Here is a 17244-nt window from a genome sequence, read left to right on the forward strand (position 1 = left end):
GGCTTAAGGCCCATCCTACAGCCTCATTTTCAACAAATGGCCTCTTTAAAGGCTCTGTCTTTGCATTCACAGTCTCAATCTGAGGTCTTGGGGATTAGAACTTTAATATCTAAATTTTGTGGGGATACAACTCAGCCCGTGTTGGAGGAGACACAAGCCATGTTGAAAATGAGCATGAGGGGAGTTCCTGTTGTGGTGCAGTGGGAACGAATCTGACTAGTATCCATGAGGATGAGGGTTAGATTCCCTTGCCTGACTCAGTGGGTCAGGGATTTGGCGTTGCTGTGAGCTGTGGTGTAGGTCACAGATGAAGCTCAGATTCCAAGTTGGTGTGGCGTGGCATATGCCAGCACCTCTAGCTGTGATTTGACCCCTCACCTGGGAACTGCCATGTGCCATGGGTGTGGCCCCCAAAAGAAGAAATGAAATGAGTGAAGGAAATAATTGCAACAATTTTTGCACAAGAAAATAACCCTCGCACATCCCCTGGTGGATCTGGCAGGCTTGTGCAGGGGCAGCAGCTATGGGCATCTTTGCTTACCAGCTTCCCCCTCCGTCTCCCACAAGCCTCTTCCTGGAGTTCATTGCTGACCCCGCAATCCCAGCCTGGAAGGGCTATCTCCTCGCTGTGCTGATGTTTATCTCCGCCTGCCTGCAAACACTGTTCGAGCAGCAGCACATGTACAGACTCAAGGTGCTGCAGATGAGACTACGAACAGCCCTCATTGGCCTGGTGTACAGAAAGGTGAGCCCCGGGGGGAGAGGTGTGGCTCTACCCTCACCTTCTTGGTTATGTCCGTAAGACCTTGTGTGATCTGACTGTGGGGCCTCTCCTAGCACATCACACACTTCCTTCACATCTCTTTCACTCTCTCCAGCCACGTCAGCATGCTTTCAGTTCCTCAAGCACCCCAAGGACCCTCCCACCTCAGGGCCTTTGCACCTGCTGTTTCTACTGCTCACCAGCACCCTTTCCACAACACCTCATGTAGCTCACGCTCACTCATCCCCCATGAGGATATAGGGCTAACTTTCAGGGTGTGTAGAAGCTGCAAAGAGGTAGACTGTCACCTGTTGTACCAGGTAACACTGATTACAGTTACAATGACACCTGACCCACTGGTAAATTGCATCCGGGCTGCGAATTCTGACCGTGATCTAGGAAAACCTGGAGGGAGGCCATGGCTTTGGGCTCTCGTCTATGCAGTGACTCTGGTCCCCCTCGGGGACCTTGGAAACAAGGCCCATGAGGATGCTGCTCTAAGAGATGCTGGCTTCTTGGGGGTTTGGAGCATCTGAGTCAGGGTGACCCTGTCCCATATAAGTCCCCTTCTCTCACCTGTGCTGTCACCTAAGAAAGGAGCAGGGCAAAGGGAACAGCTCCTGGATGGCCATGTGAGAGGCTCCTGATGCTGCCCTGCCTGCTGAGTGTCAGACCTGTCCCCCTGAGCATGCTGGAGTTGGGTGTGGCCTGTCCGGTCTTGCGAGTCCGCGTGTGGCGCTGAGGCTGCAGGAAGATGACCCAAGCGCCTTGCTCTTCCCAGCCCCACCTATAGGGCAACCTTTTCCATCTCCCGATGAGGTCAGGCCCACGCTCTGCCCTCTGGGCTGCTTGCGTATTAACCATGCAGTTTATTTTCTGCATCTGGTGCTTTGACATCTAGGGCCTTGCAGCCCCTGGAGGGACTGTCCCTCTGTCCCTCCCAAGGTCAGCTAGCCTAGAGAAGGCATTCCTCTTACATGCAAATCAACCAATCCAGAGCTTGTACCCCAGTGGCCTCCTTTTTGGGCTCACACTCTGAGCCAGCATCCTCTGCCCTCATCCCCCCCCCCCCGCCCCGCAGGGCCAGATACCAGACAAGTAGGCCAGCTCCTCTGCACAGAGCCTGCTGGAATCATTCACAGTAGTCCATCCTAAGCCTGCTTACTCTGCAGGACCTTCCTGTGAAAACCACAGTGTAAGTTCTTGCCTACAGCTTCCCCAACCCTGTTGCTTCTCCAAGTGGCCCCCATAGCAAAGGGTGCCCTGTCCTTTTTTTTTTTTTCCCCTCTTTTTCTCTTTAGGGCTGTAGCAGCAGCATGTGGAAATTGCTGGGCCAGCCATTGAATTGGAGCTGCAGCTATGCCACAGCAACCCTTGATCTGAGGCGCATCTGCAACCTACGTCGCAGCTTGCTGCACTGCCAAATCCTTAACCCACTGCCCAAGGCCAAGGATCGAACCTGCATCCTCATGGACACTTTGTCAATCTCTTAACCTGCTGAGCCACAATGGGAACTCCAGGTGCCCCCTTGTCTTGAGATCTGAGTATAATCCCTCTTGTCCACGGCAGTCTTCCCTGATCTGTGGGCTTGCCATACCTGAATAATAATAAAATCTGTGTTTTAAAACACTTTGGCATGGCACTCACCATAATTACCATTAAAGAATGAACTATGTAAGTATTTAATTTTGTTCCCCAGTTCAAACTCCACTCCCAGGAGAGCAAGCTCCCTGCCTCTTGTTCACAGTGTTCAGAATAGGTGCTCAGTACAGATCTGAAGACTTTTGGGGGGAGAATATCTGCACTCGGAAGGTCCTGTTGTGGCTCAGCAGAAATGAATCATTTCTGTAAGGATGCAGGTTCCATCCCTGGCCTCGCTCAGTGGGCCAGGAATCCCACTTTGCTGTGAGCTGTGGTGTGGGTCACAGATGCGACTTGGACCCTGTATTGCTGTGGCTCTGGTGTAGGCCGGCAGCTATAGCTCCAATTTGACCCATAGCCTGGGAACCTCCATATGCCGTGGGTGTGGCCCTAAAAAAAAGCCCAAACAAACAAAAAAAGAGTTTCTATACTCAGTCCTTCCTCCAGCCCCTCACTTCTTCCCTGACCCACTCAGCAAGGAGAAAGTAGCATTCAGCAGGCTTGAAGGGATCAACTGGAGTTATAGGGCAAATTTGGGGCCTCCAGAAAAACCTGGCTGGTGTCTGCCAAGCACACTGAATACCTGTAGGGGTCAGTCTAACACCCTGTCTAGATGCCTCTGTCATCATGGATTCTAATCCTGGCCCAGCCACGTGCAAGCCTTGTCGTTCTGGGCAAATTAGTCGGTTTCTCTGTGCCTCAGTTTCCTTAGATGTGAAATAGGGCTAACAATTCTGCATCTCATTGATTCCAATCTCACTTTTTTTTTCTGTCTTTTTTTTTTTTTTTTAAGGGCCTCACCCATGGCATATGGAGGTTCCCAGGCTAGGAGTCCAATCAGAACTGTAACTGCCTGTCTACACCAGAGCCAGAGCCACAGCAATTCAGGATCCGAGCTGCATCTGTGATCTATACCACAGCTTATAGCAACACTGGATCCTTAACCCACCGAGTGAGGCCAGGGATCGAACCCGCATCCTCATGGATGCTAGTCAGGTTTGTTACCTGCTGATCCATGATGGGAACTTCCTTCCTTTCTTTCGTTTTTTTTCCCCCCAATCTCACTTTTTTCTTTTTTAACTTCTGAAGTCAAGATGCATCTTATGCATTCTAATTTATTTAGCATCGATTTTTTTTTTCCCCACAGTTGAGACATGGTGGGTTTTTTTATTTTTGTTTTTCTTCTGTTTTTTGGGGGGCAACACCTACAGCACATGGAAGTTCCCAGGCTAGGGGTTGAATCGGAGCTGCAGCTGCCAGCCTACACCACAACCACAGCCACACCAAATACCACATCTGCAACCTACACCACAGCTCATGGCAACACCTGATCCTTAACCCACTGAGCAAGGCCAGGGATCAAACCTGCATCCTCATGGATCCTAGTCGGGTTTGTTACCACTGAGCCATGAAGGGAGCTCCAGTGTGTTTTCATTTTTGTCATCTCCCTGGCGTCTCCCAATGGCCCTGGGAGGTTGGCTGAGGAGATTTTATTAGCCCACTTTCCAGATGAATGAACCGAGGCTCAGATGGTCAAGAAAACCGCCTCAGCCTGGGTTTAACTGGGCATAGACCCCGGCCTGCTGAGTGGCCGTGCCCTTGCTCAGCCCAAGCCAGGGGCGTCCCTCCCTCCCTCCGTGGGTGTCCTTCCCTCCCTGGGTCTCCTTACGCCCCTCACCTGCTCTTTTCCTCCAACTCAAGTCTCCATCCTCCTGCCCCTCCCAGGTCCTGGCTTTGTCCAGCAGCTCCAGAAAGGCCAGCACCGTGGGGGACGCGGTCAACGTGGCGTCTGTGGACGTGCAGCGGGTGATTGAGAGCATCACCTTCCTCAACGGGCTGTGGCTGCCGCTCATCTGGATCGTCGTCTGCTTTGTCTATCTCTGGCAGGTGTGCTGGGGCAGCGGGGGCTCGGGTTTGAATCCTGTCTCCATCTGCACACTTGACCTTGGGGGTGGATGATCACCCCCCTCTGGGCCTCAGTTTCCATGTCTTTACGTAACGTGCTGATGGTGGTGGTGGTGAAGATGACAGTGGGCACTTTGGGGATGTGATGTTGGGGTACCACGTAGGCAGGTGAGACTTTTTTTTTTAAATGTTATTACAGTATAGTTGATTTACAATGTTGTGCCAATGTCAATACAGCAAAGTGACCCAGCCACACACATATATACGTTCCCTTTCTCATATTATCTTCCATCATGGTCTATCCCAAGAGACTGGATAGCGTTCCCTGTGCCGTACAGTAGGACCTCATTGCTTATCCATGCTTCACGGAATAGTTTGCGGGATGAGACATGTTTAGAAGTCACCACTAACACTGAGGCCCCATTACCACCAACAGCAACTTTAAAAAGGAAAGAGGGAGTTGCCATTGTGGCGCAGTGGAAACAAATCCGATTAGTATCCATGAGGATGCGAGTCAATCCCTGGCCTCGTTCAATGGGTCGGGGATCCCCCACTGCCATGAACAGTGGTGTCAATCGAAGCGGCTACAGTTCTGATTTGACCCCTGCCTAGCCTGGGAACATCCATATGTCGCAGGTTCAGCCCTAAAGGGAAAAAAAGGGGCGGGGGGAGAAAGGGAATTCACAGCTTAGCTTTCACAAAGCATAAAGTGGCCACCGGGTAAAAAAAAGAATCGGAACTGTTTCCAACTTCCTTACATCTACTTGGTATAGGATTTTCTTTCCTTTCTTTTTTCCTTTTTTCCTTTCTTTTTTCCTTTCTTTTTTCCTTTTCCTTTCTTTCCTTATCCCAGGCTTTGTAGGGGGACTGCCTGGGCTCAGATCCTGCTTTCACCACCTACTATTTGTAAAGCCTCTGTGCCTCATTTCCTCATCTGCAAAGTGAGGATCCTAATTCATCCAGTTAACAAAAGTGGCCCAGCCCTTGAGCTCTTGAGGAATAAATGAACCAGTACCTGTGAAGCGCTTAGATCCTGTCTGGGACACAGCAGTAACCTATAGGTGTTTATCTTTTTTCAAGTTTTAATTATCTTGTTGACTAGGCAAGGGGGCAGGGCAGTCGGCTGAAGACCTTGCTCCGCTCCAGGTGACAGTGCCATGCTTACCAGCTTCTCTATGAAGGACTAGATCAAAGATAGTTTAGACATTGAGGGCTGTAGGGTCTCTCTCAAAATGATTGATCTCTGCCCTTCTAGTGCACAAGCGGTCACAGGCAATAGGAAGCAAACAGGCCTGGTGGTGTTGCCATAAAATTGCTTAGGAACGTGGACCGAAGCTTGAATTGCACATCATTTCTATATCTCACAACATCTTTGTTGGGTTTTCTTCAGTCGTTTGAATGTGGAAGAACCAGTAACAATTTTTGTACAGCTCAAGGTCTGCCCGTCAGCAGGCGGAGGGAGCTGGCCCGTGTGTGGTGTTTCCTAGGCCCCGGGGTGGGTGTCCCAGGGGCATATTGATGGTGAGTATGGAATGTTCCAGAATACCAGCTCGTGTGTTAGCATCCTTACGGCACCTCTGCTACAGCTTCTACCCAGCCCGTGAAGGCTGGAGGTCTGGATGCTTTCTGATTTGTGACCTTGTCGTCCACGCCTAGTGTACAGTGGGTGCTGAGCAAGTACATGAATGTTAGCTTTTTTTTTTTTTTTTTTTTTTTTTTAGAGAGGAAGGAAGGGTATTGGGGAAAATGCAGCTTGACCTCTGTGACACAAGTGAAACTGCAGACTGCACACCCATCACTTTCTCTGCCTCTTGGGAGATGGTCCCTAACATCAGAAAGTCACCACTAGACCCAGATCAAGGTGGAGAGGTGGGCATTGGAGTCCCTATGGTTAGCATTTGTGGCTTTTTTTTTTTCCAGAGATCCTTTAATCTTCTGTTCACATTTTTTTTTGGAGTCATCTCCCAGCCCTAGCTGTAGGCAGGTGTTTGCCTTCTGGGCATATTGCCATTTGACCACTGGGTGGCGCTGTTGCTGCAGAAATGAAACAAACTGACTTGCTAGGGCGGCAAGATTAGAAAACAGATTGTTGAGGAGCAGAGTGGCGCAGCGGAAGCGTGCTGGGCCCATAACCCAGAGGTCGATGGATCGAAACCATCCTCTGCTAATGCTTAATTTCTTATCCTGCTACATAGCACAGGGAACCATATCCAGTCACATGATGGAGGATAATGTGAGAAAAGAATATACATGTGTGTATATATGACTGGGTCACTTTGCTGCACAGTAAAAATTGACAGAACACTGTAAATCAACTACAGTGGGAAAAAAATCTAAGAAAAAAAACCAGCATCTTTAGGGGCTGAGACAGAAACTGAGGCCCACTGGAGGGTGGGTTATCCAAAGAATGGGCCTGAATGACCACAGAGGAGCTTGAAATCACAGCTACCACCACATTTTCCAGATCAAGAAACCAAAGAGGGGGAGACGATAACTGTCCCAAGTTAAATTAAAATGTTTTTGCTGCTTACTGGCAATTCACATTTAACTGGGCAGTTAAATATATTTATTTGCCATATCTGGCAACCTTTTCAGGGGTGAAATGAAGACTAGGATAGTAGCTGATTGTATGACCATTTCCATTTAATGTGGGGAAACTGCAGCTTAGCCCAAAGCCACACCGGTAAGTGGGAAGTTGGGATTTTTTTTGGGGGGGGGCACACCCACGGCACATGGAGGTTCCCAGGCTAGGGGCCGAATGGGAGCTACAGCTGCCAACCTACACCACAGCCACAGCAATGTCAGATCCAAGCCACGTCTGCAACCTACACCACAGCTCACAGCAACACCAGATCCTTCACCCACTGAATGGGGCCGGGAATCAAACCTGCATCCCCATGGATGCTAGTGGGATTCTTTACCACTGAGCCACAATGGGAGCTCCTGAAGTTGGGATCTGAACCCAGGTCCTGATTCCAGAGTCTGTCTTCACTGTTGCAGCCAGGCACAGCCCTTACCCTACCCACCTTGTTGCATGACAATGACCCCACCCCCACCTTCATAGGTATTTCCTTCTAAGGAGCCCATGAGTCCTGGTCTCCATGGCCCAGTGACTGCCCTCATCAGATGCCCTGATAGCTCCCCGGCCTTAGGACCCAAGACGGACAGCTTCAGAAGTGTCTCCTGACATCCTGCCCCCTCTGTCTCCAGCTTCTAGGACCCTCTGCCCTCACCGCCATCGCTGTTTTCTTGAGCCTCCTCCCTCTGAATTTCTTCATCACCAAGAAGCGGAACCACCATCAGGTTAGGCATTTGGAAGAAGGGACACACCGGGGGAAGGGGGTGGGGAGCCTGCGGGTCCTGGTACCTGCACTAGTGCAGGAAAGTGAGGAGGAGATGGGCGGGGAGGCTAGTGTGAGCCCTTCTGGTCACTCAGATCTGTGCCCCCCTCCCAGTCACCCCATCTTGGTGGTTGTCAGCTCCATGCCTCCAGCATTCAGGCCACAAACCAACGGTGGGTCAGGTTTGGCGCCTCTTTTTCTCAAGCTCCATCATCAGCAAATTTGGCTGGCATCCCCTTCAAAATGCATCCAGAATGTTGCTGCTTTGCATTGCAGGCTCCCTAAGCTCTACTGCATCTCACCAGGATCACTGCGTTGATCCCCTCACTGAGTCCCTGCTTCTGCACTTGCCTCTACCCCACCTACAACCCCCGCCCCCAACCTCGGTCCCCAGACTCTTCTCAGTGGGCCCCATATCAGCCAGAGGGCCCGCCGTGAAGTCCAGGCAGGTCACTTCCCTCCTCTGCTCAGAATCACAGTGGCGCCCGTTTCCCTCAGAGTCAAAGCCAAGGTTCTGCAGCAGCCCCAGGCCCATGGTCTGGCCTCATCACCTCCTCCTCCCTTCTCCTAACTCACTCCACTTCCCCTGCGTCCCTGGGGTCCTCAAACCTGCCGGTGAGGACCGACCTCAGGGCCTTTGCTCTTGCTCCCCTCTCTGAAGTCTGGGCAGCCTCCCCTCATCCGCCACCCAGATTATGGGCAACACCTCCCTCCCACTCGTGCAGCCCCCCTCCTGCACCTGTGCACTTTTGTCCCATCTCATCGTGGCTTCCCCACCCGCCCTGGAACACACCTGGCTCTTTGTATTGTCTCTCCTTAGACTGAAAGCGCCCCAGCAGCAGGAATGCTCATTGATGTGATCTCAGCTTTTAGAACAGGCCTGGCACATAGAGGGTGCTCAGTAAATACCCGTGAGCTGGGGGAGGGAGGGAGGAGGGGGGAGAGGTGTAGGAGGTTGGTCTTTCATCGACTTTTTTCTTTTTCTTTTTTTAGGGCTACACCGCAACATATGGAGGTTCCCAGGCTAGGGGTTGAACCACAGCCGCAACTGCCCGCCTACACCACAGCCACGGCCATGCCAGATCTGAGCTGAGTCTGCGACCTACCCCACAGCTCATGAGCACACCGGATCCTTAACCCACTGAGCGAGGCCAGGGATTGAACCCGCAACCTCATGGTTCCTAGTCGGATTCGTTTCCACTGCGCCACAGTGGGAACTCCAAGCTCCTTTCAGAGACTCTTTCTCCAGCCTCCTGTCATTTCTCCTCTAAGACAGCCTCACTCCAGCTTCTCCCACTGATGATCCCCCCCACCACAGTGAAACATTTTGGCTCCCCGACTCCTTGCCCTGATCTTTAAGTCCCCATCTTAGTCCTGGCCCCTCTGCTGACCAGTGGGCACCCTCCCTATCCTCTGTGTGCTCAACACCTCCTCCTCATGTAAGGCATAGCTCCGGTGTCGCCCCCACCTCCAGGAAACCTTCCTGGCAGCACCATACCCAGGCTGGTTCAGGGCCCCACCTCTTTGCTGGGCTTTGGGAATTCCTTTTTCTATGGTGCTCCTTCTGCCACCTGCGATGAGGGCAGAAGCAGAGAGGAAGGGAGGAGGCTCCCGCAGTGGCCCAGGTGCAAGATGGCTGTGGCTTGGACCAGGACCGCGGGGCCAGAGATGCTGAGAGGGGAACCACTGGGGCCTGGGTTGGAGGCAGCATCAGCAGGGTCTGGTGATGGGGGGAGTGGCAGTTGCAGGGAAGGAGAAGGCTAGACTCATGCTTGTCCCCCCCACCCCTTCCCTCCGGTCGCAGGAAGAGCAAATGAGGCAGAAGGACTCGAGAGCGCGGCTGACCAGCAGCATCCTCCGGAATGTGAGGACAGTCAAGTACCACGGCTGGGAGGGAGCCTTCCTGGACAGAGTCCTGCGCATCCGGGGCCACGAGCTGGGGGCCTTGAGGACCTCCAGCCTCCTCTTCTCCGTGTCTCTGGTGTCCTTCCAAGTGTCCACGTTTCTGGTGAAGTCACTCTGGCCTCCTTGCAGAACAGGGACTGGGGGAGGGGGTGCTGGCAACAGGGGCTGAGGGCTCCCTGTCAGGACCACAGGGTCACCATCACATAGAGTGACCATCATATCAATGACACCTAGAACCAAATCAGCACCAGCCCCTGGAACGGAACCGTCCCCTAGTGACATCTAGAACCACAGTGCCACCAGTGCCTAGAGCCCTCCATGGCTGCTGACACCTGCAACTTCAGAGGTGTCTTCCCGGAGTCTAGAGTCTCGCCTCCCACCCATGTCTGGAACCACAGGAATGCCACCAAGATGGAAAACTGCCGTGTCCCCTAACCCTTGGAACCAAGCATTTCTGATGCTCAGAATGGGGACCACACACACACAGTTCCTTTCTTCAGTAGCAGAATTTGGTGGGGAGATCTGGTTGAGGGGACGCTGTTCCAACAGGGCGTGGGCACGGCCCCCAGGACCCTTGGAGATGCCGCAGCTTGCCTGCCATCCCTGGCTACCTTTACTTTTTTTTTTTTTTTTTTGCTTTTTTAAGGGCCACACCCATGGCATATGGAAGTTTACAGGCTAGGGGTTGAATCAGAGCTGTACTGCTGGCCTGCACCACAGCCACAGCCATGCAAGATCGAAGCCCCAATCCTTAATCCACTGAGTGAAGCCAGAGATCGAACCTGCAGCCTCAGGGATCCTAGTTGGGTTCGTTAACCGCTGAGCCATGCCAGGAACTACCCCCAGCCACGTTTAGGGGCTCATCGTTCCTGCCCGTGTCGCCCACCCAGGTGGCGCTGGTTGTGTTTGCCGTCCATACGCTGGTGGCTGAGGAGAATGCCATGGATGCCGAGAAAGCCTTCGTGACCCTCACGGTTCTCAACATCCTCAACAAGGCCCAGGCTTTCCTGCCCTTCTCCATCCACTCCGTCGTCCAGGTGGGGCTGCGGAGGGTAGGGGGAGCCTTGCAGGGTGTAGCAGGCGGTGCTGGAGCCGGAAGGAGATGGGAGGGGACAGGAAAAGGGGAAGATGCCAGCAAACATCCTCAAAATGCATAGCCTCGCCCATCCCAGCAGGTCACCTGCAAGAATTCATTCTGGTCTTTTATCCAAAACAATTTCATTTCTCTTCCTTTATTGTCTCTTCTCCCATTGTACCTCCTTGGGCGTGATGAAAATGAGAAAATGGTTGTCTCGCTGAGCCATTCTTATTTGTTTATTATTTTAGGGCTGCACTAGCAGCATACAGAGGTTCCCAGGCTAGGGGTCGAATCGGAGCTGTAGCCACCGGCCTACACCACAGCCATGGCAACTCAGGATTCCAGATGCGCCTGTGACCCACCCCACAGCTCAGGGCAATGCCAGATCCTTAACACCCACTGAGCGAGGCCAGGGATTGGACCTTTATCCTCATGGATACTAGTCAGGTTCATTACTGCTGAGCCACAATGGGAACTCCTTGATTTTTCTTTTCTTGTTTTTTTTTGTTTGTTTTTTTAAGGGCCACATCTGCAGCATATGGAAGTTCCCAGGCTAGGAGGGGAACCGGAGCTGTAGCTGCTGGGGCTCACACCACAGCCACAGCAGCACCAGATCTGAGCAGCATCTGCAGCTCACACCACAGCTCACGGCAACACAGGATCCTTAACCCACTGAGCGAGGCCAGAGGTCAAACCTGCGTCCTCATGGATACTAGTCGGGTTCATGTCCACAGAGTCACAACAGCCATCTCTCTTTTGTTGCCGAAGATGGGTTTGGGGCTGGGAGTGGAGTGGGCACCCCCAGGTGGAGAGAGTTTGGACTCGTTCCTGATAATGGCTTGTTGGAAAAGCCACCATCCTCTTGCGAGGTCTGGCCATTGTCCGCGACGCTGGAAGCTGTGTGCTGATGCCTTGCAGACGCACAGGGCTTTGTAGGCAGAAAGCTTTCCCACCGCCTTGTTTTTGTTCTTGCTTTTTGGCCACCCGCCACATATGGAGTTTCCCTGGCCAGGATCAGATCTGAGCCACAGTTGCCGGATCCCTAACCCACTGTTCCAGGCCAGGGATTGAACCTGTGTCTCAGTGCTCCAGAGAGGCCGCCAATCCCATTGCGTCACAGCAAGAATGCCTCCCACCATCTTGAGGCCTCTGACATTCAAAGTCTGAGTTTGGTTTTTTGGGTTTTGTTTGCCCTTGTGGCACAGTTGACCTGAGGCTTTGGTTTTTCCAGGCCCGGGTGTCCTTTGACCGTCTGGCTGCCTTCCTCTGCCTGGAAGAGGTTGACCCTGAGGCCGTGGACTTAAGCCCCTCCCGATGCCGTGAGTGCAGCAGGAGGGCAATGGGAGGGATGAGGGAACTGGCAGGGCTCCTCTTCCCGCAGAGGGAGTGCCAGCATCGCAGCTGGGGGCTGCCGGCACGGGGTGGCATGTGCCAACTGTGCCATCAGCCATGTGGCTTGGAAACTGGCACCAGATAAGGCCCCGCCCCTTGTAACTAAGGCAGCACCACACTGCCTCCCTAGAAATGCCCCCTCTGGTGGTTAGACCCGTATCCTGTGATATCGGTGCCCAAATCTCAATTCTGGTCACAGCCCTGACCCAAGTCGGGTGACCTTGGCCAGTTACTAACTCTCCAAGCCTCCGTGTTCCCATCTGCACAGTGGACATGATGGCCATCCCAGCACCTCTGCGCAGGGTTGCTGGGGTGGTCAAATGAGCCCTTTGAGGCATCGCACTTCGAGCAGGGTCCTGCACCGAGTCGGCATGCAGTGCGTTTTGTTTATTATTAGAGTGATATTGGGGAAGAAAGCCCACAGAAGTCAGCAAAGAGGCCTTTAGGTGACCCCATATTGGTGTTTCTGAGGCTCTGGCACACAATCAGCTGGGCCCAGCTTTGTTCAGCAGAGGTGGGTATTCAGAAGCAGGCTCTGGGTTCAAATCCCAGGTCCACCTGGTCCGGCCCTGTGGCCTGGGCCTGTGTGGTCCCCACTCCCGTGCCCCACCCCCGCAGGATCGCCCTGAGGGCCACCAAGACACAGCAGACCCCTAGCTCTCAGGAGCTGCCCAGTAAATGGCTAACAGTCTGCGATTTCCTGCCTTTATCCCCACAGCAGGGTCCCTCGGACCCTGGACCCGAGACCCCAAAGTGTTACATGAGTTGTCATTTTGATACACCTGGTCGCCAGCCTGGGGCCAGAGCCTCACTTTCCCCTGGTGCCTGCTCTTCCCTCAAAGGTGTAAGAATCACCGCTCACCACAGAACTCCCCCCGCCTCCACCCCTCCCCCCCCATTTTACAGATGGGGAAACGGAGGCGCAGTCCCACACCCCAGACCCTCAAAAGGACAAGCCCCCGGAAGAGGGTAGCCAGATTCACAAAGAAAAACGCAGGCTTCCAGTTAAATTTGAGTTTCGCGTACACAGAGAATCTTTTTTTTTTTTTTCATGTAAGTATCTCCCATGCAACACAATTACCCTTAGAACGTACTCATTGTTTATCTGAAATTCAGGTTTAACTGGATGCCCCACATTTTATCTGCAACCCCCCCCCCCCAAGAGACCCTTGAGTCCTGTGAGTGTCGGCTGCTTCATAGATGAAAGAGTCTCAGGCCTGACCCCCGTGGAGATTGATTGGTTTGGGCCAAGCAATGGAGAGCTTTATGGATTTTATTATTATTATTAGAGTACAGTTGATTTGCAGTGTTGTGCCAGATTCTGCTGTACAGCAGAGTGACCCAGCCACAGCAACGCCAGATCCACGCTGCATCTGCAACCTACACCACAGCTCATGGTAATGCCGGATCCTTAATGCACTGAGCAAGGCCAGGGATTGAGCCCACATCCTCATGGATGCTAGTTGGGTTTGTTACCGCTGAGCCATAACGGGAACTCCAAAAGCCCACGAACTTTTTCTAGGCAGGATGTGACTGTGTATATTTTAGACTTTCCACACCCTTTGCCGTCTGCATAACTGCTCACCTCTGCCTTTGTTGCATGAAAGCAGCCATAGGAATACATACATGAATGGGCATGGCTGTGTTCCACTAAAGCTCTATAAAAATGGTCAGCAGACAGGATCTGGCCCCTGGGCTGTGGTGTGCTGACCCCTGAGGTATAGAGCCATCCAACAGGGAGAGAATGTGACCTCTGCAGGGTCACACACAAGCCAGGGACTAGAGAGACTATTTAGTAGGAGTGTCTGCTGCCAGGGAAGCTCTTAGAGGAGGGGCCCCCGTGGAGCATCTCGTGGAACTGGCCTTTTATGCCTTGCAGCTGCCAGGGAGGACTGCATCCAAGTGCAGGAAGGCACCTTCGCTTGGGCCCGGGAAAGCCCTCCCTGCCTGCACAGGTACCGATGATGCCCCTGGTAACAACCTGTCCATAGACATTGACCAGATGGGGGAGGATGGGAGAGCTGGGAAAGCGGGAGCTCGTGCAGAAGGGGAACAGGGCATCTGAGCTTCACCCACCAGGGTGGAGGTGCCCCCTCTGGTCCCCAGGCTGGACACCGTGACGCCAAGGGAGAGAGGCCTGGCCAATGGAGCCGCAAGACCCAGCCTCGTCAGCCGGGGCTCTGTCTGTCCCTCCTTTGTCAGACTGGTCATTGTCACCTCTAGCGTTCAATCCTGTGGCTGGGTCTCCGGGGCAGAAAACCCCAGCTAACCCCAAAACGCCCCATGCAGGGAAAGAAAACATCGCCCCTTCTGTGATGTGTGTTGCATGTGTTGTGTTTGCCATGTCAATGTTGCTTGTCATTTGCTCCCTTCATAGTATTTATTGAGCACTTGCTATGTGCCAGGTCCTGTTCTAGGAACTGAAACTGGAATGAGGCAAACAGACAAGGGTCCTGTGCTCTTGGGGCTGATGTTCTGATTGGGGGGTGGGTGGCCACAGAGGAGAAATTGGTGTCAGGGGGCAGAGTGTGATGTCGAGGGAGGGGCATGTGTAGTGAGGGAAGGCCTGGCATTTAACCAGAGGTCGTAACAAGGAAAAGGACTGAGCCTTGTGAGTGTCTGCGAGAAGAGCTTTCTAGGCAGTGGGGAAAGCAGGTGCAAAGGTCCTGAGGCAGGAGTGTGCCTCAGCCCAGGATTCTCCACCTCAGCTCTGCTGACTTTGGGCTGAGGGCTGTCTTGTGCACTGTAGGGTGATGGGAAGAACCCCCCACAATGTGCCTACTAGATTGGAGCAGCGGCACTGTCCCCCCACGACCAGATGTGATAGCGGAAGTGTCTCTAGACATTGCTAGATGACACCTGCAGGGCCCAGGGCCCACAGGTGTGTTTGGGAACGAGGAGGTCAGCATGGCTGCAGCAGTGCTGCTGAGGGCCAGCAGTGGGACATTGTCTTTGCATGCCTGTCAGGACCTCAGCTTTTACCCTGAGTGAATGGGAGCTGTTAGGGGCTTCAGCTGGGGCGTGTCCTGAGCTAGCTTGGGTTGGAACAGGTCCCTCAGGCCCCTGTGTGGAGGACAGAGGGCAGGACATTGACAGGGGTGGAGGGAGGGCGAGGGCAGAAGCAGGAAGAGCAGTGAAGAGCCCATGGCAATGGCCTGGGCAAGAGGCAATGCTGATAAACCCTCCTGCCCAATAAGACCTCGGTGAGTGTGGGCACATGCACTTGTGTTTGCATGTTGTGTGCATGCATCTGTGCACACACATGTATTGTGCATCTGGGTGTTTGTGGCATGTGTGTTTGCACATGTGCGTCTCTGTACCTGGGTGCGTGCATGTGAGGTATAGTGACTGCATTTGGTGGGTGTGCATACACATGCATGGGGCAGGGCAGCTGCTCACATAGCTAGACAGGGCTTGGGACGGGGAAGGATGGTCCCCAGACAGCCTTTTTTTTTTTTTTTGTCTTTTTGCCTTTTTCTAGGGCCACTCCTGTGGCATATGGAGTTCCCAGGCTAGGGGTCTAATCGGAGCTGTAGCCACCGGCCTATGCCAGAGCCACAGCAACGCGGGATCTGAGCTGCATCTGCGACCTACACCACAGCTCACAGCAACGCCAGATCCTTAACCCACTGAGCAAGGCCAGGGACCGAACCCACAACCTCCTAGTTCCTAGTCAGATTCGTTAACCACTGCACCACGATGGGAACTCCCAGACAGCCTCTTAGCGACCCCCACCCTCCGGGTGAGTCACCAGCAGTGGAGGCCTGCTCTGGCTGGAGTCACGGACTCTGTGCAGACTCGGGCTGAGTCCTCACCCAGGGACGAGGCACCCCTTCTGTGTTGCCAGGATCAACCTGACCGTGCCACGGGGCTGCCTGCTGGCTGTCGTCGGCCCCGTGGGAGCGGGAAAGTCCTCCCTGCTCTCCGCCCTCCTTGGAGAGCTGTCAAAGTTGGAGGGCTCCGTGAGCATCCAGGTGAGGCCGCGTCCCTGCCCCGTCTACTGGAACATTCCCCATCCTAAAAGCCCTCCCTGCTCCTGCCTGCTCCCCGCTCCGAGCCAAGCTCCCCTCCGCCTTCCACCGCCACCAGGGCCCAGCTCCCTCTTCCTCCTCCATGTTTCCCTTCTCCGTCCCCATCAGCCTCCTGTGTTTCAGGGTCCTGTGGCTTACGTGCCCCAGGAGGCCTGGGTCCAGAACACGTCCGTGGTGGAGAATGTGTGCTTTGGGCAGGAGCTGGACCCACTGTGGCTGGAGAAGGTCCTGGAGGCCTGTGCCCTGTGGCCGGATGTGGGCAGCTTGCCAGCAGGCATCCACACCCAAGCTGGGGAGCAGGTGAGGGTCCAGAGCCTTCTTGGGGCAGGGAGGAATTGAGGCTGGGGGCCATCTACCATCCTGATCTGTGGGTGGCATGGTGGGAGGGGCACAGGGGAGCAGGGGGCATGGGGAGGTGGGGGAGAGAGGGGGCCCAGCTCAGGGCCAAGCATATAGTAGGTGCTCAATAAATAGTCATTAATGAGCAAATGATTGAAAACAGAGGCAGAGGAGAGGCTGGGAGACACAAGTGAGCTTGATGGTGAGAGGCTGTCCAACAACTGGGAGCGAGAAGACCCACGCTCCTGCCCCACCTTTCTGGGTGTCGCTGGTCAAACTGTCTGACCTCTCTGGACCTCGCCAAAGGGTCTGGGCAGAAATGTCGGATAAATAGGATATATGCATCCAGAGCTAGGGGCAGGAATGGGGTCAGGGAGGCTATGTCCTACAGGTTGAATCCGGCCCCCTTTCTGGTTTTGTAAAGTTTTATTGGGACCCAGCCATGCGCATTTTTTTTACCTATGGTCCATGGCTGCCTTTGCACAGTAAGGGCAACAGTGAACACTGTGACAGAGATTGGGGTAGGGTGCAAAGCTTGAAATAGTTGCTGTCCAGTCCTTTATAGAAAATGTTTGCTGACCCCCAGATTAGGGAATTGAGAGTGGAAAAGTGAGAGTTAAAGATATGTAAATGAGGAGTTCCTGTTGTGGCTCAGGGGGTTATGAACCCAACTAGTATCCGTGAGGATGTGAGTTCCATCCCTGGCCCCACTCCGTGGGTTAAGGATCCAGTATTGCCCTGAGCTGTGGTGTAGGTCACAGAAGTGGCTCGGATCCCACAGTCCTGTGGCGTAGGCCAGTAGCTGTAGCTCCAATTGGACCCCTAGCCTGGGAACTTCCATATTCCACA

At 53.6% G+C, this 17244-nt stretch overlaps 1 protein-coding gene and 1 non-coding gene across 2 annotated transcripts in view; both read left to right on the forward strand.

The window, feature by feature from the left end:
- ABCC6 (ATP binding cassette subfamily C member 6) overlaps positions 1–17244 on the forward strand; it is a 97847-nt gene that overhangs the window by 22903 nt on the left and 57700 nt on the right. Inside the window, exons 9-17 of the mRNA XM_047780426.1 lie at positions 568–745; positions 4130–4291; positions 7520–7612; positions 9455–9658; positions 10446–10592; positions 11865–11952; positions 13905–13980; positions 15873–15999; positions 16180–16356. Coding sequence (XP_047636382.1) covers positions 568–745; positions 4130–4291; positions 7520–7612; positions 9455–9658; positions 10446–10592; positions 11865–11952; positions 13905–13980; positions 15873–15999; positions 16180–16356 — 1252 coding nt within the window. The remainder of the gene's footprint in view (positions 1–567; positions 746–4129; positions 4292–7519; positions 7613–9454; positions 9659–10445; positions 10593–11864; positions 11953–13904; positions 13981–15872; positions 16000–16179; positions 16357–17244) is intronic.
- Positions 6405–6476, forward strand: TRNAM-CAU (transfer RNA methionine (anticodon CAU)). The gene has a single exon. It is a non-coding gene; the product is annotated as a tRNA-Met (tRNA).

The sequence above is a fragment of the Phacochoerus africanus genome, chromosome 5 (assembly GCF_016906955.1).
Source record: "Phacochoerus africanus isolate WHEZ1 chromosome 5, ROS_Pafr_v1, whole genome shotgun sequence".
Lineage (NCBI taxonomy): Eukaryota > Metazoa > Chordata > Mammalia > Artiodactyla > Suidae > Phacochoerus > Phacochoerus africanus.